The sequence below is a fragment of the Zophobas morio genome, unplaced genomic scaffold (genome assembly GCF_036711695.1).
Source record: "Zophobas morio isolate AGI-343-1 ecotype UQ-CSIRO unplaced genomic scaffold, CSIRO_AGI_Zmor_V1 ptg000011l, whole genome shotgun sequence".
Taxonomy (NCBI): domain Eukaryota; kingdom Metazoa; phylum Arthropoda; class Insecta; order Coleoptera; family Tenebrionidae; genus Zophobas; species Zophobas morio.
Genome location: NW_026972116.1, coordinates 13,221,415 through 13,246,935, shown reverse-complemented (window position 1 = coordinate 13,246,935; position 25,521 = coordinate 13,221,415). Strand labels below are relative to the sequence as shown.

Genomic DNA, 25,521 nt, shown 5'->3' with positions numbered 1-25,521 from the left:
TGTTCTTGTGCCATTATCTACACTTTCAAAAAAACATGATATTTTAAAACGTCATTTTGACAATTATTATTTGCCAACCAAGTTCATAACTGTACTCAACAGATGTAGTTGCCTGATTAACGATTTTGGAAACGTCAAAGAATCAACTTTTTATACGAATTGGGATGGCCATATGTATTAATACAGTTGGCCGTGCAGAAACCTAACAGCGTATTGTTGAAAAATTACTTGACCCATAAAAATTATTTCCAATAAATGGCATATTACATATGACAAACAGAAATAGTTAGGAGAAGCTTCAAAGTACTACAATTACAGTAAAAAAGTAGGTATAAAATAGGTTGCTGAGGTTTAAATTTGACTTTGGTTGATGCTTCGAGGAAAAAATCAATTTTAATGAAAAAATTGTTTGTAATGCTTTGCAACAGTTATATATTTTAAAGAAAGCAAACGAAAACAGTCTGACATTTTGGTCGCCGCCGTTTTTTGAAATTACAATATTCATGGTCCTTCTGTTGTTTTCGTTCTTGACATTTGCAAAAATTGTCAAAATATGAAGAAACGCGTAGAAGTGCAATTAGAACTGAGAAATTTCACCGAATCAACGTCTGAACAGCAAATCAGCGTTGTGTTTCCAGCTGGGTCAAAAAATAATAATTTCCGCTCCAACATATCAACAACTCCTTTTAACATATTCTGCTCAATTTTAGGATTTATACTGGGTGTAACTGGGGTTATTTTGGGAATTTTATTGTGGTGTAATGTCATAAAAATTAAACTAATAAAAACGTAACCGTTTGAGGATCACTGGATGCATTGAAACGAACATAACCTCAATCCTTGTGAGGTTAGGTAAAGTATTTTGCAGTGTGAAAAATGTTAAAAATTCGTCATAAATTCGCTTCAGTAAGCAAATTATCCGTAATTAGACATTTATCTAGTCAGTCGACCCAACCAGCAACCAAAGAAACTTCCGAATATGATGACCATCGACTTAGAGAATTTGAAAGAATTTCAAACATCCAACAGAAAGTTAAAACCAAAAAGCCGCAAAAACCCCCATTTGTCAAAAATTTATTCTTGGGAATCTTCGACACCGATTTGCTAACTTACCCTGAATTGACGAACGAACAACTGAACAATCTTAATTCGAAAATCAAACAAGCTGAAATGATTGTGCAACAGAATGAAGTGAAGGAGTGTGACCGAATATCTAAAGATTTTTTAAAGAGACTGGCCACTGGAAGATTATTGGGTTTACAAGGGTCTCAGCTAATGGGTGGCCGCGAATTGTCGGTTACAGAAATGTGTAGATTTACTGAAGTAATTTCCGATATTAATTTAAAAAATTCTGTTATAAATAATGAATATTTAGGAGTTCAAACGCTAGTTAAATGCGGTAGCGATAATTTAAAACGGAAATACCTGCAAAAAATTATTGATGGTGATAGTCTATCTGCATTTTGCACAGTGGAACCTTTACCCTCTAAAATAGATGTGTTTGGAGTGACGGCGCTGCGCTCTGCAGATGGCAAAACTTGGGTTTGTTTAAATACATTTAACGTACATGTATTAATGGATTTTTATAGCTATTAAATGGTCAAAAGAAGCTAGTCATTAATGGAAGTGATGCAGATTTTTATGTGGTTGTTGCAACTACTAATTATATAATTAGGGACGAAATAAGAGAGCAGAAATTCACTGCGTTTTTAGTTGAAAGAGATTTTGGAGGAATTACCAGTTCGAGACAAAGTTCCGTCGATGGGGTTTTTCAGTTGTCAGATGTTGTTTTTGAAAATACACCCATACCGAGTGGTAAGTAATGTAAGGTGTGTTTACATTTGTTTTTTTTTCTATGTTGTGTTAATAAAAAAAAGACAAAATGACTTACAAATAATGTGATTAAAATTTTCAAAAAATGTCAAATGTTTATTCCATATAGAATATAAACTTAATTTTAAATTTATTTGTGTATAAAAAAGCAAAACTTATTGGAAAACAATATAATTCTAACTAAATACAAGGCAAATTGTTGAACCATGTTTCTATTCCTTCTATGTAAGAAAGTTCAAGAGAAAAAAAAAATAAATTTAAAATTGCGGTTAAGATTGAAAAAGACGTTTATTTTTGTCTCAGTTTCGCCTCGTACTAAATTTGTAACGCAAACAGTGTCAGTAACTTTTTTAATTGCGGTTTTATTTATAGAAAATATAATTGGTATTGAAGAAGAAGGTGAGAATGTATTATCTACAGTATATCCAGAATACCGCCTCAGTACAGGTCCAATCTGCTCTGTGATACTAAAAAATTTAATTAATAAAGCAACGGAACATTATATCAATGCGTCAAAGGCTCCAAACTTCTTGTACGAAACCGACGCAATCAGGATAAAAATGGGCGAGGTAATAAGCTTGAGTAATTTTTGATTATTTGTAATCGTTAAATAGATTCTAAAAAATACAAAGTAAGAATTATAGAAAAATTCGGGAATTCTTACCCTGTACCGGATGTCTGGAAAATGGGGGATTAACGCTCTTAATAATCAGCTGGTGAATCTAGGAAAAATAATAAAAAAGTCCCTTCTCACATTTTGGTGGAGTTATAATGATTCTAAAATTGGTTCTTTTGCTACGTTTAACAACCAAACAACACATTCATTTTTTAGTTAATATTTCTCTCGCTCGCGACCATGTTTTTAATTTCTTGTAAAGAAATAAATATTTTGCAGTCAAGCTCCGTCCCCTTGGTTCACGGCGAATAATAAAAAATCATCACAATTGAGATAGGGCGGGTGGGCGGCCTTACATTTTGCCTTTTTGTTTTAATATGTGTACAATTCTTTTCACAACATGAGACTTAAAACATGTTTAAAATGGAAAATTTGTATAAGAAAATCGACTTTGCAATTAGGCTCCGCCCCATAATTGCAAAATCCATATTTCCTTGCAAAAATCTACCACTTTAACCATGTTCTATGTTCCTCTTTATGAAAAGATGGCTATGTATATTTAGAAAACAAAGACAAAATATAAGCCACGCCCATCTGTTTTTTTTTTCAATTCTGATGATTTTTTTATTCGTAGTAAACCGAAGGGCGGAGCTTAATTATAAAATCCTTATTTTTCTATGAGAAATTACCATGTGAAATGTGTTCTTAAGTAATCCTGTTATATAAAGAAAACTACATGTATTAATTAAAAAAGAAAACCAACAGAGAAGCCCCACCCACCCGTCCTGATCTCAACGGTGATGAATTTTTCATTCGTTGTCAGACCGAGGGGCGGGGCTTAATTGCAAGATCTATATTATTTTGTCTACAAGAATTTACCATTTTAAACATGTTTTAAGATTCTTGTTCTGAAAAGACGACTATGTTATTATTATTTATTTTCAGATAAATTTAAAGGAATCTGGTGTTTTGTTGCTGGATGAACTCGAAAAAAATCTTTTGAGCTTTTAGTGTTTTATTTTTTATGAATTTGACAAGTAATGAGTGCCAAAGTGTTTTTTTTTATTCGGTAGACTCTTGAGTACCCATGGTGTATTATTTTGGGAGCCCATGGAGATTTTTTTTGGGAGGATTTGGGTGTTCTATTTGTGGAAAATTCTGACCTGACCTGTTTTTGAGGTAACTTTGGGACCCCGTTTTCTTTCTTTTTTTTTGAAAAATTTAAAACAATCTTGAGGTTCTATGTATCGCTGTTTGGAAAGAATTGGAAAGTGCTTTGGAGTCGGCGCTAATGTTTTTTCTTATAATAATTTAATTACATTTCGTAGAGGATACGTCATTTGCTAAAATCAGTCTTATCTTAACAGGTACTAGCGCCAGTCACTTGCCCTTTATTTTCTTAGAGTGGATGTCATTTGCCAAAATCGGTCTTATTTTAGGAAGTACTAGCCCCACCCACCCGCCCTCTCTTTTCTTAGAGGCTATCTCATTTGCCAAAATCCGTTTTATCTTAGCAAGTAGTAGCCCCGCCCACCCGCCCTCTGTTTTCTTACAAGATATCTCATTTGCCAAAATCACTCTTATCTTAGCAGGTAATAGCCACACCCAGCCTCCCTCAATGTTCTTAGCGTTTATGTCATTTGTCAAAATCGATCTTATTTCATCAGGTACTAACCCCGCCCACCCGCCCTATATTTTCTTAGAGGGATTTTATTTGCCAAAATCAGTTTTATCTTAGCAGGTACTAGCCCTGCCCACCCGCCCCCCTCCTGTCTTGGAGCGTATCTCATTTGCCAAAATCAGTCTTATCTTGGGAGCTACTAGCCCTACTCACCCACACTCTCTTTTCTTAGAGGGTATGTCATTGCCAAAATCAGTTTTATCGTAACAACTAGCTTAGCCAATTTTGCTTTTATAAAATTACCGTTTTTTCGTAATCTACATTTTAAAGAATTTTTTTATTATTTTTTTGGAACTCCCGAAACCCCCGTAAATAACGTATTGAAGAGTTAATCCGCCAGTTTCCAGACACCCGGTATAATTAAACAATTTTTGAATAGGAATTTAACTTATAACGGGTGATTAAAAAGTTGTTAGATTAGAGTTGGCCATGGAAATATTTGTCATGTCTTTGATTAAACTGTTAATGTCATACATAACCTCATTTGTATTTCAATAATTTGGATTTTTGATATTTGCATTTTAATCAAAGACATGATAAATGTTTCCATGGCCAGCTCTAATCTAAAACTTTTTGATTACTCGTTCACGATATTTTTAGACAAAGCTAGGCCATGTAAATCTAGTAATTTGGTTGGCAACCAATTTCGTATATTCAAAGATTCTTAATGAAAAATGAAATTTATCATATAAAGTTTACAAATCGTTTTGTCAATGAATCAGTTTATCCAACGTAAAGAAAAAAATTCATGGCTCACGTATACCTAAAAACATCTTGAACGGTTTGTATCTGTAGGTTTCAACATTTGGTTTATTTTATTTTATTTTAGTTTTTGTCTTCGTTATACGCTATTGACAGTATGGTGTATTTGACTGCAGGCCTTGTTGATAATTACGAAAATCAGGATACTGAGTTAGAATCAACAATTGTCAAGGTAATTAAATTCCACACTTTTTGTGCTATTGCTGAAACATTTAAAAAATATATGTTATTTAAAACCAGGTGTTTGCATCAGAACAAGCCTTTATGGCCACATCATCTTGTCTCGACCTTATAGGTCCAGAAACTAGTGTAGACAAACACTGGTGCAATCAACTTCACAAGGAAGCCTTATGCCAAGTAACCTTAAACGACAATAACGACAACTTAAAAATACTAATAGCGCTGTTTGGACTACGTTATGCCGGGGTAAGTAATCTTTTAACCCTCAAATAAATTAATAAAAGTGAAACTGTAGCAAAAAATAAACACATTGGTGAAAGAATTAAGAAACCCGTTGTTCAATGCCACAGCAGCCTTGAAACGTATGTGGACGCATAGAAGACACGCTGATGACAACCCAAAGTTGGATTTGTTCTTATATCACCACTTACATCCATCATGTGTACAAGCGGCACAACGTTTAGAGTAAATACTTCCCTTTTATTTTATTCTTTCGTCAGTGTCAGTTTTGTAGATACTGCGTTTTACGACTTCAGTATGCAACAGAAATCTTCTTCACTCGATACGGTGCTGAGGTTATCAATAAGCACTCAGAGTTACGCCTTCTCGGGGAATGCGTCATAGACATCTACGCAATGGCGGCTTGCCTAGGTCGTGCTTCTAGATCTTATTGCATAGGGCTACAACACAGCGACCACGAAATGACTTTAGCCGCCGCTTTCACCGTCAACGCCACAAAAAGAGTCAAGTCAAAACTATTAACAATAATAGACGGCCCGTTTGTAACCACCGATGAAAACTTCCGATTCGTTTCAGAAAGACTTTTTAATTGTAAGAACTACTATCCAGTACACCCGCTCACTAGGAATTTTTAGTTGTAAGAAAATAAATTCTGTAAATAGTTAAACTTTTATTGTGTTGCGCAAATGTTAGATATCCAGTTTATGTATTGTGTGACAGGCGTGTAAGTTGACATTTGTTTTTTCGTGACGTCATGCATACTGATGACACCTTTGATGTACCATCTATCGGAGTGGGAGAAAACTAAAGCTGCACCTTCGCTTTCATGGGATAGAGGGATGCCTGAAGCTGATAGAAATTGAGTATGAGATGGGTTAAACAAAAATATACATACTTTTAAGGTTTGTGCAAGATTTGTCTTCAGTGATGAACGGAATAAAGGGTTTCGAGGTGCTGTAGCAGTCGTCGGGTGACACGTAAGTTTGTTCAACATTTGTTACTTGATTCTGATGCCATACTGATTGTTTTCCGTAAGAATTAGTCTACAAGAATTGCATTATTATTACGATTTTGGTTCTTGTTATTTATTTACGTCAACGATTTCGGTGGACCAGTCGATGCAAATTGGTTTGACTTTGTTATTGAAGTTAAATCGGCCTTTTACTATTGCTAGGTCGTTCTCTAGGAAGTTTATGATTCCCTTGTAATGTTTATGTATATGAATTGAGTTTTTATTAACCTAAAATCACTATATTCACTTATTGTTGTAGTAACTATAATATACGTACCTTGTGAAGATTTGAAGGTGACGATCTTGGATTAATTTTCTTTGGTAGACTATTATCACTCATGATGTAAAACGTTCCATTTCGGAGATGTGTGTCAATATTATCACAGAAACAATGTGCGGCTAAAACAGTCATTTTTTTTGGTGAAGTTTGAATTACCAATAGTGTAGTTACACAAACTTTCACCTTTAGAAATAGTAAATACATATTTAGTAAGGCACTTTTTATAAATAAGTCTGTTGTAATTGCAAGTAAATATCTCGAGAACTATTATATTTTTCATATTTTACTACAATTTGTGATTATTCATGATTGTACTAAACTCAATTCAGATAACGGTTTTTCAATCAAGTATCTTTTGCAAAAATATTAGCGTTATATTGCAATTTACATTCTAAACTGCACCGGTGCTACTAACCTAGTTGTTGAAGCACCTTATGCCATAATAAAAAAAATATTAGCAAACAACTGTAAAAGATTGTCTAAGACATAACCGACAAACAAAGACCAGTTTTCGGTAGTGACCTCAGTTTACTAGGTATTTATAAAAAATCCAGACACGATAGAGAAAAACAATTTTCTTTTCATCATGAAAAAACACAAAAAAATTCATTTGGTACAAATTTTGTTAACCAGCGTAAGTACTAGTTAAATAATAATAAATTAGTTTGCCACCATTGATATACTAAAAATATCAAAGCTATTTGTGTTAATCATTTAATTAATGCAAATAACTTATATACGTTTCTACAAGCTCACACCTTACTTTTTGAATGTGTTTTTTTTTTATAAAACCTGTTTATCTGATGTCTTCATTATGATATTTGTTATTAAGTAAACAATTTTGCGGTATTTTAGTAATAAAGTTTACTTTTGAACCATTTGTAAATTAAAGAAAATCGTGATAATAATTAATTGTTACCTGTTAAAACAGCGTCCGATTGAATAATCGATCCTAAACATACTAATTCAGCCTCATTTTCACTCCCTAAATAAATCCCTACATTCCACGGGAACACAGCACTATTTGACTTAAGTCGCCCACAGTCTAAAAATTTCGTGTAAATTGCCGACATTTGGTACTCTAAAATTAACTACTTACCATTTTCTGCACAAACCCCCACGCTAACAATCACTACCACTATTAAAGATAAATATTAAAACGTACACATCGACAAACTACTACTTACATATCAGCAATGTAATTGTTGAACGCATGTCTGTATTCATCTTAATGACCTCAGATTGCACACTGATTATTATGTTCGCGATATGAAGAAAACTGTGGCATTGAAGATGCTGCTGTCACTTGCTTTTATAAACAGGTTCTGTAAGCACATGACTTTTGAATAAATTAAGAGGAGGTGTGTACGTGGTAGTATGAGACAAGTATCTGCATGTTGTGGTAAAATCCAGATGACTAATAAGTAGAGCGAATTTTGCGTAAAACCATAAAATTCGCGATAGTGGCTATTAATCAGGGGATTTGAGAAAATACACAAAAATAAAAAATGCATATTTGAAAGATTTTGTTTTATTTTTACTAATTTGTTAAATTGCGTGGTTAGTAATATGTTTCTTGTCGATACCAGCCGGTGGGGTATTTCCTCATGTGCAGTTTTCTTAGTTCGTCGAAAATGATGATGAAGAGAGCGAATGGTAACGAATAGCACCACCTGAAATGTAAATCAGAAGAAATGTGGAATAGTTTAATGCATAAAAGTACCATCTGAACATAACAGGATAAAACTTCAGGTAGTTCATGTTTGGAATATATGACAACATGCAAGCAACGACCGTTTCTACTACCAAACTTATGTTTAGAATCATATTTCCCATTCCTGTAAAAAGATTAAAATTAATTGCATTGTATAATATTACACAACGGAAAAACTGTTGCTTTGCATTAGGAGTCAATTTCCCGACTCATAATAATTCTTATAAAAAAAATCAATCGTATCTAATGTGATGAAACTAGATAATTATATTTACAGACCTGCCGAAGGTATAGAAGCAACTTTAACCCAGTTTTCCTTTTATTTTATTATGTCATATTGTTGTGTATTCGTTTTCAAGATTAAAATGTTTACAGATAAATTTAAAGTGTGTCATGAATAAATAATTCTCTGTAAGAAGTTCCACAACAAATTGACCGCGTTTAAAGCAATACAATACCGTATGAAATTCTAAGGTATTTGCATGCCAGTTTTATGAATTATTTATTGCATTGTGGAAAACAAGTTCCTATATAATTATTGTCTGTCATCTATGTCTTGTTTATTAGGTGTGTTCCATGGGTTTTTCTCTAATAATTAAATTGATACTTCTATTCTACTATGTAGCAATGAGTACGAAATTTCGGGTTATTTTAAAAGCTACTGCTGTGACAAATTCAAAAAATATTTCGTTGTTTCAACGAAAAATTGTAAGATGAATAACTCAGCTTTGTCATCTTTAGCGGTGTTCGGTATTTTAACCACAGAACACAAACAATAATAATAAAGGATACTGACCGTTTTATTGCGCATTGTTATAACGTATTTAGAATTTTTTGAACAATTGTACCTCTTTAATTTTTGCACTTTCGAGTCAAATGTTTTAGATTTTTTACTTATCACTTTGATAACTTCATTTCCATGGTTAATACATGCCAGAAAAACCTCATGTAGTGCAGCAAAAACCTGCACATTTATTTATTTCCATCGAGCTTCAAAGAACTCCATTATGTTTTTTAAATTGCAAAATTTGTTGTGCAATCTTTATTCTCTTACATGTAAAAATGGAAAGAATAGAGATCCCCGTAACAACTTTTATGATGACATCATCCCATTTTTAAAATATACAAATATGTTACTTTTGATAAAATTACTAAGAATTTTACTATAAACAGCCATTGTTTATTTACTCAATACGAAACCGCTCACGGCATATATTTGAGTAATTATAAAAAAATAAACACAAGTATTTTATCAAAGTACCGGGTGATATTTTAAATTTCTGCTCTAGTTACCCATGACGCCTGCGTGAGCAGTGAAATTAAAATTCCTCATGCAAGCGTTGTGGGTAGCTGGTAGTTTCAATTTCAGAAATTTAAATAATCACCCGATATAAATAATATTGTATACAGCACCTAATTTTGTCAAAGTTGTATTGAATATTTTTTTGAGAGATTTCTGAAAAGGATGAATAAAATAATTTTATCCGGATTTTAAAGAAGTCCGTTATATTGTTTTTGATGAGTTTAATTTCGAAAAATTTTCAACCATAAGTAACATAATACGGATTACACACGGTTTGCAATTTACAGAGGGCAGTTAATTTTGAGAGAAGATATTGTGCTGTCCCAAATTTAAAAACTAAATTTCACGCCGAGAAAAAAATCATTTTAATAGGTAATCACCCATGTTTTAGCGTTTAAGAAATTACAGAAGGTCTACCTGTTGGGTGCGCAGTTTAAAAGTTGTCAAGCAGGTACTCTTCGAAATAGTCACTTCTTTTGTAGTGAGTGCAGTCAGTGAAAGCACGTGTTAAAATTGATACGTAATTTTGCTTGTAATTTCATAAAATTTTGTCTAGACAAATCTGAAATGTATAATCTTTGACTCTTCCGTCAACACGTAATTTTTGTTTTTAAATTAGTAAATTAAGGTTTTTAGTTGTTCATGGTTCTGATATAATTTAACAACAATAATGGAAAATGTTCATAAAAAACAGGTGTTTTTATTTAATAAAGTTATTACATTATCCACACTTCCTAACTTGCCGCTTGAGTTTTAAAATAGTTCATATATATCATTTAAACAAACCTTAAACGTTGAACCATTTTGAGAGAAAGGACCTTGAAAATTTTCATCAGTTGAATTAATATCATCATTTATCCTCGGGATTATTTTTATTTGACCGTATTGAATTTGTGTGTGTTGTGTTTATTTCTTATGTGCTTTGTTTTATATATTATGAGGATTTGTTGAGTCCAAGACATAATCTGTGAATACTTTTTTAATTCAGTAACTTGAATTAACGCAGAATTTAATATCATGTAAATTCTTTTTTGCTTAAAAATAGATCTTCCTACAATTGACGTAACAAAGATTTATCAACTTTGCAGTTTCAGTAATTCATTTAATCACCATCACAACTTCCGTGTATAAAAAGGGATGTCGACACGGATAATTTTCTTTTTTTGTTTTCTACGTAACAAGCATCGGACCTTTTTTAATCAGCAATAACAACATGTATAATCGTTTTCCGGGTTGGGACCGTGTTAATTGAGTTTTTGGGCTCAACGTTTAACCAAACAACAACAACAAAATGAACGAGTGGAAGTTCATCAGTTTATTGTTATTAACAGTGTTAATACAGGGATTTTAGCGCAAGTTGTCTCGTCAACTTTTTCTTTTATTCTGTTTTGACCCGGGGTACCTACTTCTTCGTGGGATGAGTTGAAAACTGAAGAAAACTCGATCGCCTTGATCAGAGCCATCGATCCCGTAACCGTGATCTGTGATTTGGACTCCCGATAAAGTATTTTGGTTTTTGTTCGTATTTAAATTTGCCAGCACATCATCGTAATAACTTCTGTAGTAGTAACTCTTATCAAGATGATTTTAAGAACTCACATGTTTATTAATAACTATCTATCAGACAGCAAACAAAGCAAAAAGTCTTAAGAAAGTTAGGACATTTCTTAGCGGCGATCAGTAAATTTTTACTTTGCCGTTTAATAACTAGATCTAGGGTTGATTAGTTGCTTCTAAAATGCGCCTTTTCGGAATGTAATTGTTTGTAACAACTGGAAGAAACATGAAGAATAAACTTATTAAACCTTAATTTTCTCCTCTGGTAAGCACACCCAATGCACCCTAGGACTCGTGTTTCAGTAAATATTTATTTACAAGTTTTTGAGGTGACGTCACCAAATACCACCTGGAAACTGCTTACGGAATAAATTCAATTATTTCAAAAATTATAATCCCTACGTCTGAAAAGTGGTTGAACAACTCCATTGGTTTTCTTAATTTCGTTTTTTTTGTACCTTCCAGTTGTTTATGACATAATTAAGTGTCACATTCAATATTTTCAACAACAAGAATTCTCTAGTTACTTTTAAGCCGTTAAAACTTAATGCTTTGACATTAATGTACATTGATCTGTTCATCACGACTTAATACTCCTATGTTTAAAAGAGATTCTAAATTGTTCAGTGTTTATACTATACATGTTTTTGTGATTTTTGATTTGTATAGTGTGAATATTTGTACAATTAATCAAAATTACTATATTAATAAGTGCAGGAAAAGTGTTGAAAGTGTTATTCAGTCATGTAGTATATCATTCCATTTAAAAAATGCACAGGGCGTCATTTACTAACAAACTCTTGAGATCGCGTCATTAATTTTTTTGGAGAATACAAATTTTAATTAACATTTTACCGTATTCACGATATTCTAACTTAATGTACCTACATCTAAAAATATTGGAATAACTAATTTCGCAGTTATGTAAACTAAGTATTTGCGTAATAAAATTTTAGACCGACAAACATGCGAAAGACAGACGCAAACGGGAAATCCGTCTACACAGGTGTGCACATTTTTTCATTAACGTGAGCTGATTGTGAAATTAAAGAAAAAAACAAACATTTAAATTTTTTCTAAAAATTCGTAACTTCATAATTTTTGCTTCGTTTTTAAATTTTAAATATCCCCATAATATACCTTGTTGACATATTGAATTAATCCTAGTTTTGCATACTATCAGATCCGCCCATTGTGTAACAACCACACTGATCATAAAAGCAGTGTAGCAAGTATACTCCAATTCCTTCCGACTTATATATGACCATTCCTGACCATACGAATCCACTAAATCGTTTATAGTTTCAGAATCCCATTTCTGACGCAAACCTTAAAAACTCGTCTGTCACAACTGACTAACCACTTAGAAATGAAAAAGTACCAAATAATTGATGTGGCTTAAAACCATGTTCCGCCATTATTGCAAAATAGACGAAAAAACCACCCATCGCTTCTATAATTCCAATATGACCATATGCTAAAAAGTAGAGTTTTCTAGTGACTAGATTGTCAGTTTTGGGATTTCGTGGAGGTCTTTGCATAATGTCACTTTCAGCTTTTTCGTAAGCCAAACTGATGGCTGGCAGCATGTCGGTTAGGAGATCGATACACAAGATGGCCATCACACCTGTAACTTTTTTTAAAACCACTGGTTTAAGTTACAGTAAACGTACCTAAAGGTAGTGGAATGTTGATAAGCACAAAGGCCAAAAATGGTAATATTTCTGGTACATTGGACGCTAGCGTGTAGGCTATTGATTTTTTCAAGTTGTCGAAAATTTTTCGACCTTCTTCTACCCCAGTTACGATAGAAGCGAAGTTGTCGTCCAGGAGGATCATGTCGGCGGATTGTTGCGATACTTCGGACCCAGAAATACCCATCGCTATTCCAATGTCGGCTCTTTTAAGAGCTGGAGCGTCGTTAACACCATCACCAGTGACAGCGACTGACAACAATGTTTTTTCACTAGTTAGAGCTACTAAAAGACGTAAGTACTCACCTATTTCCCCCAATCTTTGACAACCTTCAACAATCTGAAGCTTCTGAGTTGGCGACGTTCTGGCAAAGACAATTTCTCTGTAATTGTGTAAAATGTCGTCCAGTTCCTCGTTGGTCATATCACGAAGAGTTGATCCATGTATAACTATAGCTTTGTCTTTGAAAACCGGCAGAGTTTCAATTATATTCATATTGCAAGCATCTATAACTTCCTCGGCTTGAATGATACCAACTTGTCGTGCTATTGCTTTGGCAGTTATCTGAAACTTTTAAGTCAAAAAGAAATACAGACGCAACTTATTTTCGTACTGGATGGTCCCCAGTCACCATCACTACCCGTATCCCTGCACTTTTACACCTTTGTACCGCATCTGGCACTTGTGGTCTTGGTGGATCAATCAAACTCATGAACCCTACGAACCTCAACTCTCGTCGCGGAAAATTCGGAGGTTCTGCACAAAATTTATAGTCCTTGTGGTACTTCTCATCTAGTAACAAATCACAAAAGCCTAAAACCCTCTCCCCCTTTTCAGCTAATTCGGTACATGCTTTATCACATATGTGTCTCAACTCGTCACTAAGTTCTTTGGTCTTGTTATTTAAAAAGATTTTGGTACAACGGGCCAAGATGCGTTCCGGAGCTCCCTTCATGACCATTAAACATCTACCATTTTCGAGACCATGAATAGAGATTTGGTACTTAGTGGTAGAACTGAAGGGAATTTCGAGAAGTTTTGGGTTGTTATGTCGGAAAATGGACGGCGAACTTTCCACTTTGGTCAGTTCGACGAATTTCAAGATGGCTTCTTCGGAAGCGTCGCCTCGAACTTGGCGAAGAAGTACTGGTTTGTCTTCTTCGCCGTGGATGAACTCAGCGCGGTTGCAAAGAGTAGCGCAGCGCATTAGTACCTTAAAACCTGACAAGTACACCTTTATAGAGCCACCATACAAAGGAAAAATTAAATTTGAACCTTCACTTCCGTTGTACTCTTTGGCTTCATCCTGACTCGTCGTAGAATCAGCATGGGCGATTTTACTGTCACACCACAAGTGACAAACGGTCATTTTATTTTGAGTAAGAGTACCAGTTTTGTCGGAACAAATCACCGAAGTCGATCCTAAAGTTTCCACGGCTTCTAAATTCTTAACCAAACAGTTTTTGGCAGCCATTTTCTTCGCAGTGACGGATAGACACACGGTGACAGTTGCCAGAAGACCTGTAAACCAATATTTATTACCAAGAAATGTATAGTCATAGTAGTACCTTCTGGTACGTTGGCCACAATAATTCCTATCAAGAACAAAGACGCCTCTATCCACGAATAGTTCATAGCTAGAGCCGCTCCTCCAAAAATCACGCCTAAAAAGCAAGCCCACACGCTTATAATTTTCATGAAATGCTCCAACTCTCTCGCAATGGGTGTTTTGTTGGGTTGTAATCGCGCAGTTAATCCAGCGATTCGACCCATAATAGTCTGGTCACCACAAGCCACGACTATACCACGTGCAGTACCTTCCACAGCGTTAGTCGAGAAGAAGGTGAAGTTTTTGCTCTCTAGAATGTTGTCGCTGGTACATTCGTTACCCCGGAACTGGGGTTCCGATTCTCCTGTCAGAGCAGAATTGTCGACTTTGAAGCCTTGGCTGTGTATTACTCGGATATCTGCTGGGATCCGATCGCCGAATTTCATTTCAACTAAATCACCTTCCACCAGGTCTTTGGACATGATGGTCATGGTTTCTCCTCCACGAATTACAGTCGCTTTGGGGGGGACCATGTTGGCGAATGACTCCATTATCTGCGTAACAAAAAAATTATAAATCAGCATTAGCTTAATTAATTAAAGCTGGTTTCTGAATTTTTTAATTATAAAGGGCTGAAAAATGAATTCTGTCTTAAGTAGTAAAAACGCCAAGGAAAAAATATTCATGGATTTTTGAACCAGGGATTAATGGATTATGGGAAAATCTTAACCTAATCTCCACTATTCTGCTGGATAAGTAAAAATGAATGTTACTGTCAATCTGGAATGAAAGCGTGCATTTTGTGTAGGTAGCATTTTTTTTCGTAAAGGGATCGGGCCCAAGTGTAAAAATGAGTTTTCGGAGTTGTTGTCATTCAGTAGCCATCTTGAAAACAAAGTATAGTCGCGGTCACAGAAAACTGGACCACTTTGACATATTTACACAAAATTTTAGTTCTGTATTTTTTAAATATCAGAATATCACAGTAGTAATTTGAACGTACCTGATTTGAAAAAAATGGTCAAGGTTACCTGATTTGTTAAATAAAACATTAATTACAACCTAAATTTTTAAAATTTTGAAGTGTTTCAAAACCTAGTGGTCCCGTTTTCTATGCCCATGACCGTACGGTGTTCAAAATTTATAAAGTACGACGTTCGTGGATCGGAATGTACAGGATGAGTCACTAAGCTCGCACTTCCCGGTATCTCATTAAATATTAGAAATAGAAAAAGAAATTTAAGACCAAAATTGCCGTAGAGTTATTTTTCAAATCTGGGTTACATTTTATGAAGAGATAAATGAAGGTACACACTTTATTGTGGGGGAGGAGTTTTAATGTACGAAGTGTTTATAAAAAAAAATTATTCTGTTTTCTTAAGTATTTTCTATATTTAAAGTTGATAGTTACCAACATATTGAAAGAAAGGGAACAAAAAATACAGTAAGTTGCGGTAATAAAATGCAGGGTTCTATTTGAAAAAACCTAAAATACAGGTATCTGAAAATTGTAAAGTTATTTTTTTATGAACACTACATTAAAATTTTATTTAATGGATACCATAACTAAACCCATACTTAGTTTATCTTTTAATAAAATATTATAACACATCTTAAATAGTATATTATTAGCCAAGGTTGCAGAGCCAAGCATTCTAGACCGAGCGCAAATTAGAACCCGAGACGCGCAGCGTCGAGGGCTCTAAGTGCGAGGTCTAGAAGTGGCTCTGCAACCGTGGTTAATATACTATTTTTTTCACTAGTAGAAACCATAAGACAATAAACTGAAAAATAAACGTTCAATTTTTTGACGCAACATGATTTTGTTTTGATTTCTAATCAAACTTGATCTAAATCTTCAACACAAAGAAAACCGTTTATACTTGTCGCTGAGTTAATCATTTTATCTTCTACCGTCTACCAACTACCATGCGTATACTGAAGTAATGTTTGTAGCACACATTTGTTCATTTTTTAAGAAATAATCACATCAACATCAAACATTGCGTACATAACCTCAATTTTTCTTTTTGAACCCGTGGTAGCAAAAGTTGAATTTGCTACCACTAAATGAGTCGACATTTGCATGCGTCCAGGCTGCTAGTGAAAAAAATAACGTTATTACATTTCTTTAAACCCTTGGTCCTTGGTTTACTAAAAAAATTAAAGGAATAACCTGGCAACGTCTCATCGGAATTTCAAAAATAAACTATGGTTATAAAAAAGCAAGAAGAAAAGTGTAATAAGAATATATAAAAACATATAGGGTGTTCTATTTAAAAAAACTAAGTTATGTGTGATGCCTCGAAAACCAAGAACTCTGTATGGTCGAAAATAATACAAACTTTATTCTCAGTTTTTTTCTGTCTATAATATAATTAATGAGACATCGACAACCGCGTGCTCGGTGACTCATACTGTACAAAGTACGGCTTTCATGAGTCAGGAAGTACAAAGAGCGGGTTTCATCACTTATAAAGTCGCCGTTCGTTTACACTGGTAACATAGAATTAAAAAAAATCTGGATGTGTATACTGAACGGTCGACTATAGGCAAAAAGGGTGGAGGTCGCAGCTTGACGAAATCCAAAAAAGGCAAGTGAGAAATTTAGGGAGTTCAAAGTAAAAAATAAAAGGGATTTCATAAACCGCAAGTAAAGAAATATATTATTTCAAGAAATTTCAATAACATTTACTATACAAAATTTTGAGGGGGTATAATCAAGTTGTTAGTGGGGATGACTAGAAAATTCTGGTTAGCGTTTTACCCTGTACATAATAATCCTGAAATATATGTAAAATATCAGCCCAGTTCCCAGGTTTGGGAAGGTGAAGCGATAGTTAAGAAAATAAGTGTTCAGTTGTAGAGTGCTTTTCTCTAAAAGGTACATGGGCGGAGTCAGAGATCTGCGTGTGGAAGTTGGCGGGAATAAATGATACTATAGACAGTGGCGTATCTTTTGGATATTGAATCTGGGGGCAATGTTATGTGGTACTAGAAATCACAGCCAAAAAATGGAAACACAAATTTATTTTGTGAAAATGTCTTTCCGATGTTATAAAATCATAGGTGTAACAATTTTTTCCCAAAAAATCAAACTATACACTCACAATAAACCAAGAAAACTCTCCAAAGAGTTCTCTAACGCCAGACGCCACTGAAGATGAATCACCACGTGCTGGATTCTTTCACCCCGCAATGCCGAACCAAATTTCGTTTCTGCGCACGTTTATTGGTGTGTACCTTTTACAGAAAAGCACTCTACTTAATATCGCTTTGATATTTGTTTCGCTTTTCTCGACGTTCTAGAAATTTTGAAATTTTAGATTTTTTAACAATGTTTAATGTAATCTTGTATTTTAATCTTGCTATTGTGAAGATTAACTTTCAAAATTTACTAAAGACTCTAGGATTCTGTACAAAACAAATTTATTCGGTTCAATATTTTAGGACTTCTACTAGAATTTTTACTTCCCAAGCATAGGGAATGAAGTGTTGTAAGTTGTAATGTCCATTCATGATCCTAAAGTACGAAAAAAGTGGTCTCCGGTTTCCGTCTGTCTGTCGTCTGTGTCGGTTTTTTTTAGATAAGTGATCTCCGAAACTACTGGATTGATTGTTGTCAAATTTTGTATGTATATGTATTAGGAATATCATGTGGGTAGTAAAACGCTAACCAAAATTTGGCTAATCATCCCTCCAACAATTTAATGACGGATGAAGTGTTTTAATAATATTTTTATAATATTAACATATTTTTGAAATTTCCTGTGAGATTTTACATGTTACCTATACATTTTAGATTTGTTTTAACGTACGTCACAAACGTTTTGAGAAAAAAATTATCGCAGTATTTAAGAAAATAGAATTAAATTTATTTAAACAATACATTTAACATTTTCTTCTATGGCACGCTCAACAGTCTTCGGACAGTATGAACATCAATTTCGCGAAGCTTTTGAAAGCTCCGCCGTCTTAATTGTTGCTCGTTTTGTGCTTCCTTCCCGCCCATTGTCATAATTTTGTAGACAACACTGCCCAAAATTCTTCAATACCTCTGGCCTGAGGCACATTTGGGGGATTATCCCTTTGGTACATAAGCTATGTTATGTTTTTCCAACCATGTTTCGCTAATTCTTGCATAATGGCAAGAAGCCAAGTCTGGCCAAAACATTATTTCATCATTAGCGTAATGCTCATTGATAAAATCTAATAATTTTGGCAGACATCGTTGCGTATAGATGTTAGCACCAATACTTCACCTTCAAATTTTTCTTACATTGTCACAACAGATTTCTAAATCGTCATTTCATTTCAATTCGGAATGAGAAAAAGTAAAATTTTTTCATCATCCATAATGATGATCTTGTTGTTTCCAAAATGATACCGACATTTAGCGTGGCAACATCTAGGGATTCTTGCCAGCTGATTTTGGGTGTACTTGGGGCATTTGCGTCTTTTAGGATATTTTAGTCTTGAATTTTTAATTTGCCGCCTTACAGTTTCGTAAGAAATCTTAAATCTTACAGTATGATGCACCAACGCGATTCTTCGCAATTTCAATTAATCTGTTTGCAATAGTCTCACTCAGTGATTTTGGTCTGCCGCTTTTTGGTAAATTTAAGCATGGTATTCCTTGTTCACACTCAGATATTGTTCGGTAAATCGTCGCAGGAGATATATTTTGATCACGAAAAATGTTTATAATTTGACTTTTAGGCAACTGTCCAACTAAGCTATAAATGCTTTTCCGAATTTCTAACTTGTAAGACATTGTAGCAAAATTTACTCGATTTTTAACAATTTTTCTCAAAACTTTCGTGACATACGTTATTCCAAAATTTTGAGTACAATTATAAACACACTCTCGAAGAAGGCATTATTGTTCACAAAAAAGAGAAATAAATAAATTCACGACAGGACAAAAATAATAAATATTAAAATTTGATATAACGGATAATATACAAGTACAGTATACTAAAGCATACATTCATTGAGAAGGTAATTTGTTTATGAGGAACTGCTCTAAAAAAATCTTAAGAAGTAATTTTTGTAGGATTGATAATAATGCATCAGTTATTTTGTTCAATTTTTTTTCATCACGTAGTCTGCATTTTTCTGTTCATAGTTTTTTTTATTATTAATGTTACGCTGAAAATTTAAAGTTGTATTATTTATAGAAATCCCTCACGCAAAATTTGTCAAACTCACAGTTACACATGAAAAAACTTTTTGTATACTCATTTGAAGTGATGAGGAAATGACAACACCTCCAGTCCTGAAAACTCAATTTTACAGTCGAAAGTTTTTTTGAGTTCATCAAAGTTTTTGTCACATAATGCATCTAGAAAAGAAATTCAAAAATAAAGAAGAATGTATATCTACAGAAGAAAGCATTGAAAAAAAAACGAAGAAAGGAAAACATCGATGCCGAAAATCTTATCATCTTAACTCCGAACGCCTAAGGAGCGTGAACAATGTGACAATTTCGTAGCGAAGTTTGAGGGAGATTTATAGATGGGAGTCAAAATGAAAAACAAGGATTGACTATTAAATTGATTGACAATACACTGGGTAATTAATGTTGTCAAAGTAAACGCCATTAAGTTTGCAATCAGAAATGAATAGAAATAAACCCACACATATCCTGTCTGTTGTAATATTCCATCAGCCTAAACCTAACAGAACAATGTCTGCACGTACAAAATTTATTTAGGTGATGAAAAAAGTAGCTGCATAATGTTATTTGAATGTAAACCAATAAAAAACAATACTTTCGTTAAATTAATCACTCATGCAAACATTCTGTTGCAACTCGGATCTTTTAATAGCTTTTAGTCAATTTCTATCAACTTTCGGTGAAACCAAGTGGATACAATCACTTTTGTAAGCATTCTTAATGTAACAAACAACACATAAACACTTTGGTTGTTAAAATTACATCCAAATTATAAACATCCAAGTTTCTTTTGTCCTTCCCACTAACCTTGTGGCTTTTATGTTCCTGAAAATACGTGAACCCCCCAGTTACCACCACAACCACGACCAAAACGCATCCCAGAATCAAATTATCCGAATCCATTTCATGCGTCGTGATCATTCGGATAACCACCGCTGCGAAACACAGCAAAGCTCCAATCCACAGCAGTATCGAAAATCCTAAAACATACAACAACATCCTGCAGATCCTTATTTACCCAATACATAATGCTAAATTCAGAAGTCCGCTTTCGAGCGTCTCGAACCAGTTATATATTTTAAATTTAGCATAAATACCGATCTAAATTTAAACCAAATGATGATTAACTGACTTACAAATCAAATTCTGCACTCTATGCAGAAGCTGACACTTCGTAAAATCGGGCTTACCGTGCGTTAACGTTTTGATGAATTTTACGATTTCTGGGGTTTTGGTCGACGGAGTGAGGGTGTTGGGTCCAGTCTTGGCCAAAATTTCGGCAGCTTGCTCTGGACGAAGTCCGGTTTCGCGGTCTGTGTAGAGGCGGCGGCATAATTCCCCTGAAAGTGCATGAAAATTTTTAAAGTCGAGCTTTCGTGACTTCTACACTTGTGGCGTCACTACATTTCATTCTTATTGCAGAAAAAATGTTTACATTGATGACTTAACAGGTGTAAACACAGACTCGCAGACTCGTAACGTAATTGTTTGTATCAACACGTTCGTTAAGCGCGAAAATGTACGATTCGGAAAATTGATAAACATGATGGAATCATAATGATTTTATCGGTTGATATTTTTGGAATGATCAATCACATGAGTAAGCGTTTAAAAGTGGGTTGTGTTAGAAATGAATTTGTAATTAAAATGTTGCACTGTGGAATGCTTGTTTATTGGAATAATGAATTCATTTATTTTGGAATATCGTATTGCACGACCCCGTTTTCAAGATCCGCTCTAAAAATATGAACAGTTGTACTTTAAACTGATATTGGTAACTGGTCACGGGCAGCTTTTTCTGAAAAACTTGAACTAGTTTTGTGACACAAATTAGTAGCTTCATTTTTCACTAATTACTGTGTGGTGGCACTGTTTTTTATATGAGCATATATAATTCATGATTATACTTTTGTGATTTATTTTTCGTCAAAGATTAAGACTTGATCGTTAAAATTAGTTAGCTTAACAGTTGCTTATTTTAGTTCTTTTCAGCGGTTATATACAATATGTGCGTAAATTCAACATGGCACAGTATTTAGCTCTATTATTCGTTTGAAAGTATTACAAAGTGACTGAAACTGCAATAAAATCAGGATTTAAAAAAATATTATTATTCCGATGCGTATATTAACTATATTAAAGTTACGTTAGCTAAGATTTGGAATTGCTTAGGTTCCTGTGATGAGGCTATTTTTATACCTTTAAGTAGTTGTAATTCTGCTCATTCCTTACATAACTGGTTCATTGCAAATTGGTCGCAGTTTGTAGTCAAATTATTTCCTTGAGTAGCAAAAATTGCTGTTACAACTTATTTGTAACGGTATTTTTGAAAATAATTCGTGTTAGTTTAAAAATAAAAGTAAATTCGTAAACCATATCTAACTGAGCATCAAGGTGCCATTTTGCAGGGAGATTCATTTAACAATATTTTTTTTGTTAAAAGTACTTTTAAATTTCAAAGAATCAATTTAGTTGTTAACGGCGGGCAAATAGGAAGCGTCCATTTTCGGATTCTATGAGCTCCGAAACAGTGAAAAGAAATTGAAATTATACATGGAAATACATTATTATAGATAATACTATCGTTGAAAAAATAGAAAATACAAATTTTTTCCTCTAAAATCAGTCCTATCCTTGCAAGTACTAGCCCCGCCCACCCGCCCCCTATTTTTTAGAAGGTTTATCATTTGCTAAAATCTTAGAGGATTATGTCATTCGCCAAAAGTCAGTTTTATCTTAGCAAGTATTAACTTCCTATATAAAATATAGAGTGTTCTGTAAAACTCGACTTAATTTACACCACAACAAAGCGCATACCTACCTTTTTTTACTGTTCCACAAAATATTGTAAAAATAAACCCATTGCGATTGCTTTATTTATTTTTTTAATCCATTGATAAAAAATTTCAGGAAACGTGAAATAACATGGGAACGTCGCCTCAGAATTTCAAATATAACCTGTGGTATTAAAGCCTTGGAAGAGGCAAATGAGAATAAGTTAAGATATATAGGGTGTTCTACCCTAAAAAAACTAAGTTGTATCGAGGACCAAGTGCTTAGTGACTCGTCCTGTATATTTTTTTATAGAGGCTGAAACACTAAGCGCGCAGTCCTCCGTATTTTATCTATTTATTGGAGATAGAAAAACAAGTCTAAAGTATTATGTAGTTCTTTGAGTACCATACACTAAAATTATTAGCAAGTACTAACCCCGTCCACCCACCTTTTATTTTTTAGAGGGTGTATCATTTGCTAAAATCAGCCGCCCTTTATTTTCTTTGAAGATGTCATTCGCCAAAAATCAGTATTATCCTAGCAAGTACTAACTTCCTATATAAAATATAATAGGGTGTTATATTAAAAAAAAATCTAAGATATATTTTTCAATGTTGTAATATTTTAGATTTATTTACAAATAGGTACTGTACATATTAATACTCGACTTAATTTACACCACAACAAAGCGCGTACCGTTTTTTTTTTGTTACACAAAATATTATAACTTGAATTTGAAAAATAAACCTATTGCGATTGCTTTATTTTTTTTAATAAAAAATTTCAAAAAAATTGAAATAACGTGGCAACGTTGCCTCAGAATTTCAAATAAAAGCTGGGGTATTAAACCCTTGGAAGAATAATTTTATGTTACTCACAGAACTTCCGTGTTTTTTGTTTTCAATAATTTGTGAGATATCGAGGACCCTGTGCTTAACGACTCGCCGTGTATATTTTTTTATACAGGGCGAATCACTAATCTCAGTTCTCCGTATGTTATCAGTTTTTAGAGATAACAAAACATGTCAAAGTCTAAAGTTATGTAGTTTTTTGAGTACCGTACACTAAAGTTATTTTCCATTATACAGAATGTTCTGTCTTTTGAGGCGTAACATATAACTATTTATTTATAAATTAGGCGTATATTTATACCTATATATGTTTTTACTACTATGGTTGGCCTAGTTGTAGGTTTCACGTTATTCCAATGCGGTTATTTATGTAATGCAAGTTTAATATTTTATGGATAGATAAACAAATTAGATATATTGTCTATTATGCAGAATATTTAATACAAAAAACTAAAACTTTACAATTTCCAAATATCGGTTTTTACCTTTACTATTTCTTATTATTATTATTATTATTTTTAAAAGGCATTGATAAAAAATTTCAAGAAAATTGGAATAACGTGGCAACGTCGCTTCAGAATTTCAAATTTTTCAAATATATCCTGTGGTATTAAAGCCTTGGAACAGGCAAATGAGAATAAGGTAACATATACAGTGTTCTACACAAAAAAAAAAACTAAGTTGTATGTTATGTCTCAAAAACAGGTATTGTTATTGAAAACACCCTTCTTAGGCAGTAAAATAAAATTATAATCCATAACAGAGAGTTTGAAAATAGCACAACTCCAGAATTCCAATGGATGCCGATGTTAAGTGAAGCATCCAGGAAAATAATTAATGATCGTTTTTCATATTTGTTACCTAAACGATCGTCGTCAATTTTTTTCATCAAAATCAAAAATCATGGGGCACACTTTTTTATTTAAGTTTGGTATGCAATATTGGGAATTTTCGAAATTATTGTATTTCCTCAAGCAAAAAATCTCTGATAAACAACCAAAATATTTTTCATATACTCTTGAGATACGGTCGAAATTTTGTGGTGAGGAATGAGTATATTCATTTTGTACGAATAATGAAAAACAGATTTACAGAGACCTGGTCTTGAGATAATTGTAAAATAAATCCGTGCGTTTTTTTGGCATTTTTTGAGGAATATTCCATCGAAGGACGAACTGCTATAAAAATTTATTTAATAATTTGGGATGATCTAATCAACTTTTTAGTGGGGATAAATATCTCCAGTGTTTATTAGATAAATCGATAAAAAAGCTTCACCAATAAATGTTTCGGCATCGTGTGTAACTAACAATATTAAAGTTTCATCAAATGATAATCTAGATGATCCAAACTCATCATTTAAAAGAACTCGTATACATTTTTTTTTTTTCTTAAATATCGCTCGGGAAATAAAAATGATGTACATGTTTAGCATCTAACATAGAGTTTTAAAATTAAATTATTTTAAACTAAAGTTAATAAAGAAAATATTGTTAAATATCTGATTACGATTACTTAAATTTTAAGAAAGAAATTGGCTAATTTTAGTAACTCTCCCTATTAGTATTTTGTACTACATATTTGTCTCGTGTTACTTGGTTTACTTTATGAATAGTGGATCGTCCCATTAATAACTCCAACTGTTATCTCATCTCAGAAATTAATTAAAGTAAGTGTCGCTTTTGCAGCATTTTCATAGTGGTTATATGGGTCATGTTAGTTGATAGATACGCCTTAATTAAATCAATAAAGTCAAACACTAAGATTAATGAATTAGTTTCACAATGTCAAAATACAAGCCACAATTCCCCCCTATTAATTCTTTTTTTCCACTCTATTATTTGATTTATTTTACTCGTGACATCGCACACCTACACATTACGTCATTGCAAAACAAACACCACAAATGCGCTCATAGATAAATCCACATTTCTCTAAAAATCACATTTCGACAAAACTAAACGAAAATCATACCCAAAGGCACCGAATGCGTATCAGTGATCACTTCCTTCCTAAAATTTTCGAGTCTAGCGAGACTGATCTCCTTCCTCGACAACGACTTCTTCCTCTCGATTTTTTTCTTAAAAAGAGACGACATCCTCACAAATTCACTTCAAACTTTCAATAAACTCATTGTCGCTCAAACATATCAACCTTAAACGTTAATTACCATCAAGTTATTAACAGGAGGCACGCGTCGACAGAAACATGCTAATCATTTAAACAAGTTTAAAATAATCCCGATCCGTCTAAAACGGGAAAACGCACTCAAAGCTCAAAAAGCACGCTTAGTG

The 25,521-nt window shown here is 33.5% G+C and overlaps 3 protein-coding genes across 5 annotated transcripts; 1 reads left to right on the top strand and 2 right to left on the bottom strand.

Moving 5' to 3' along the window:
- The first annotated feature begins 604 nt into the window (after nt 1-604).
- Egm (Enigma) lies at nt 605-5,979 on the top strand. Its single transcript, XM_064053257.1, has 7 exons — nt 605-1,542; nt 1,590-1,815; nt 2,206-2,402; nt 4,960-5,064; nt 5,133-5,318; nt 5,368-5,537; nt 5,587-5,979. The coding sequence occupies exons 1-7, from the start codon at nt 877-879 to the stop codon at nt 5,945-5,947; spliced, it is 1,911 nt and encodes a 636-aa protein (XP_063909327.1). The 5' UTR covers nt 605-876; the 3' UTR covers nt 5,948-5,979.
- LOC135126983 (transmembrane protease serine 4-like) lies at nt 5,963-7,987 on the bottom strand. Its single transcript, XM_064053258.1, has 7 exons — nt 7,792-7,987; nt 7,704-7,742; nt 7,524-7,649; nt 6,602-6,723; nt 6,406-6,552; nt 6,208-6,355; nt 5,963-6,161 (listed from the first exon to the last, which is right to left on the bottom strand). Exons 1-7 carry the CDS (start codon nt 7,829-7,831, stop codon nt 5,983-5,985), a joined length of 801 nt encoding a protein of 266 aa, XP_063909328.1. The 5' UTR covers nt 7,832-7,987; the 3' UTR covers nt 5,963-5,982.
- Nucleotides 7,988-8,119: 132 nt separating this feature from the next.
- Nucleotides 8,120-25,521, bottom strand: LOC135126981 (sodium/potassium-transporting ATPase subunit alpha-like). Of its 3 annotated transcripts, XM_064053254.1 has the most exons (12): nt 25,202-25,521; nt 20,792-20,941; nt 20,409-20,581; nt 14,442-14,976; nt 14,149-14,394; nt 13,487-14,094; nt 13,179-13,437; nt 12,852-13,124; nt 12,560-12,805; nt 12,319-12,507; nt 8,328-8,442; nt 8,120-8,277 (listed from the first exon to the last, which is right to left on the bottom strand). In XM_064053254.1, the coding sequence occupies exons 1-12, from the start codon at nt 25,323-25,325 to the stop codon at nt 8,166-8,168; spliced, it is 3,030 nt and encodes a 1,009-aa protein (XP_063909324.1). In that variant the 5' UTR covers nt 25,326-25,521; the 3' UTR covers nt 8,120-8,165. The 3 variants fall into 3 exon arrangements, with proteins under 3 accessions (XP_063909324.1, XP_063909323.1, XP_063909326.1); XM_064053253.1 differs by having other exon boundaries at nt 13,487-14,394; XM_064053256.1 differs by lacking the exons at nt 20,409-20,581; nt 20,792-20,941 and having other exon boundaries at nt 25,202-25,293.

Bases quoted from the DNA above. Each gene is read 5' to 3' on its own strand.
- LOC135126981 (XM_064053253.1), bottom strand. From the start codon at position 25,325: ATGTCGTCTCTTTTTAAGAAAAAAATCGAGAGGAAGAAGTCGTTGTCG. The intron at 14,395-14,441 runs GTACTACTATGA...ATTGGTTTACAG, and splicing joins TGTGGCCAACGTACCAGAAG to GTCTTCTGGCAACTGTCACC. The intron at 13,125-13,178 runs GTGAGTACTTAC...CATTGTTGTCAG, and splicing joins TCAAAGATTGGGGGAAATAG to TCGCTGTCACTGGTGATGGT.
- LOC135126983 (XM_064053258.1), bottom strand. From the start codon at position 7,831: ATGAATACAGACATGCGTTCAACAATTACATTGCTGATAT. The intron at 6,724-7,523 runs GTAACAATTAAT...TGACTGTTTTAG, and splicing joins ATCGGACGCTGTTTTAACAG to CCGCACATTGTTTCTGTGAT. The intron at 6,162-6,207 runs GTATGTATATTT...AATTTCTATCAG, and splicing joins ATCTTGCACAAACCTTAAAA to CTTCAGGCATCCCTCTATCC.
- Egm (XM_064053257.1), top strand. From the start codon at position 877: ATGTTAAAAATTCGTCATAAATTCGCTTCAGTAAGCAAATTATCCGTA. The intron at 1,816-2,205 runs GTAAGTAATGTA...TTTTATTTATAG, and splicing joins AAATACACCCATACCGAGTG to AAAATATAATTGGTATTGAA. The intron at 5,319-5,367 runs GTAAGTAATCTT...GTGAAACTGTAG, and splicing joins TTGGACTACGTTATGCCGGG to CAAAAAATAAACACATTGGT.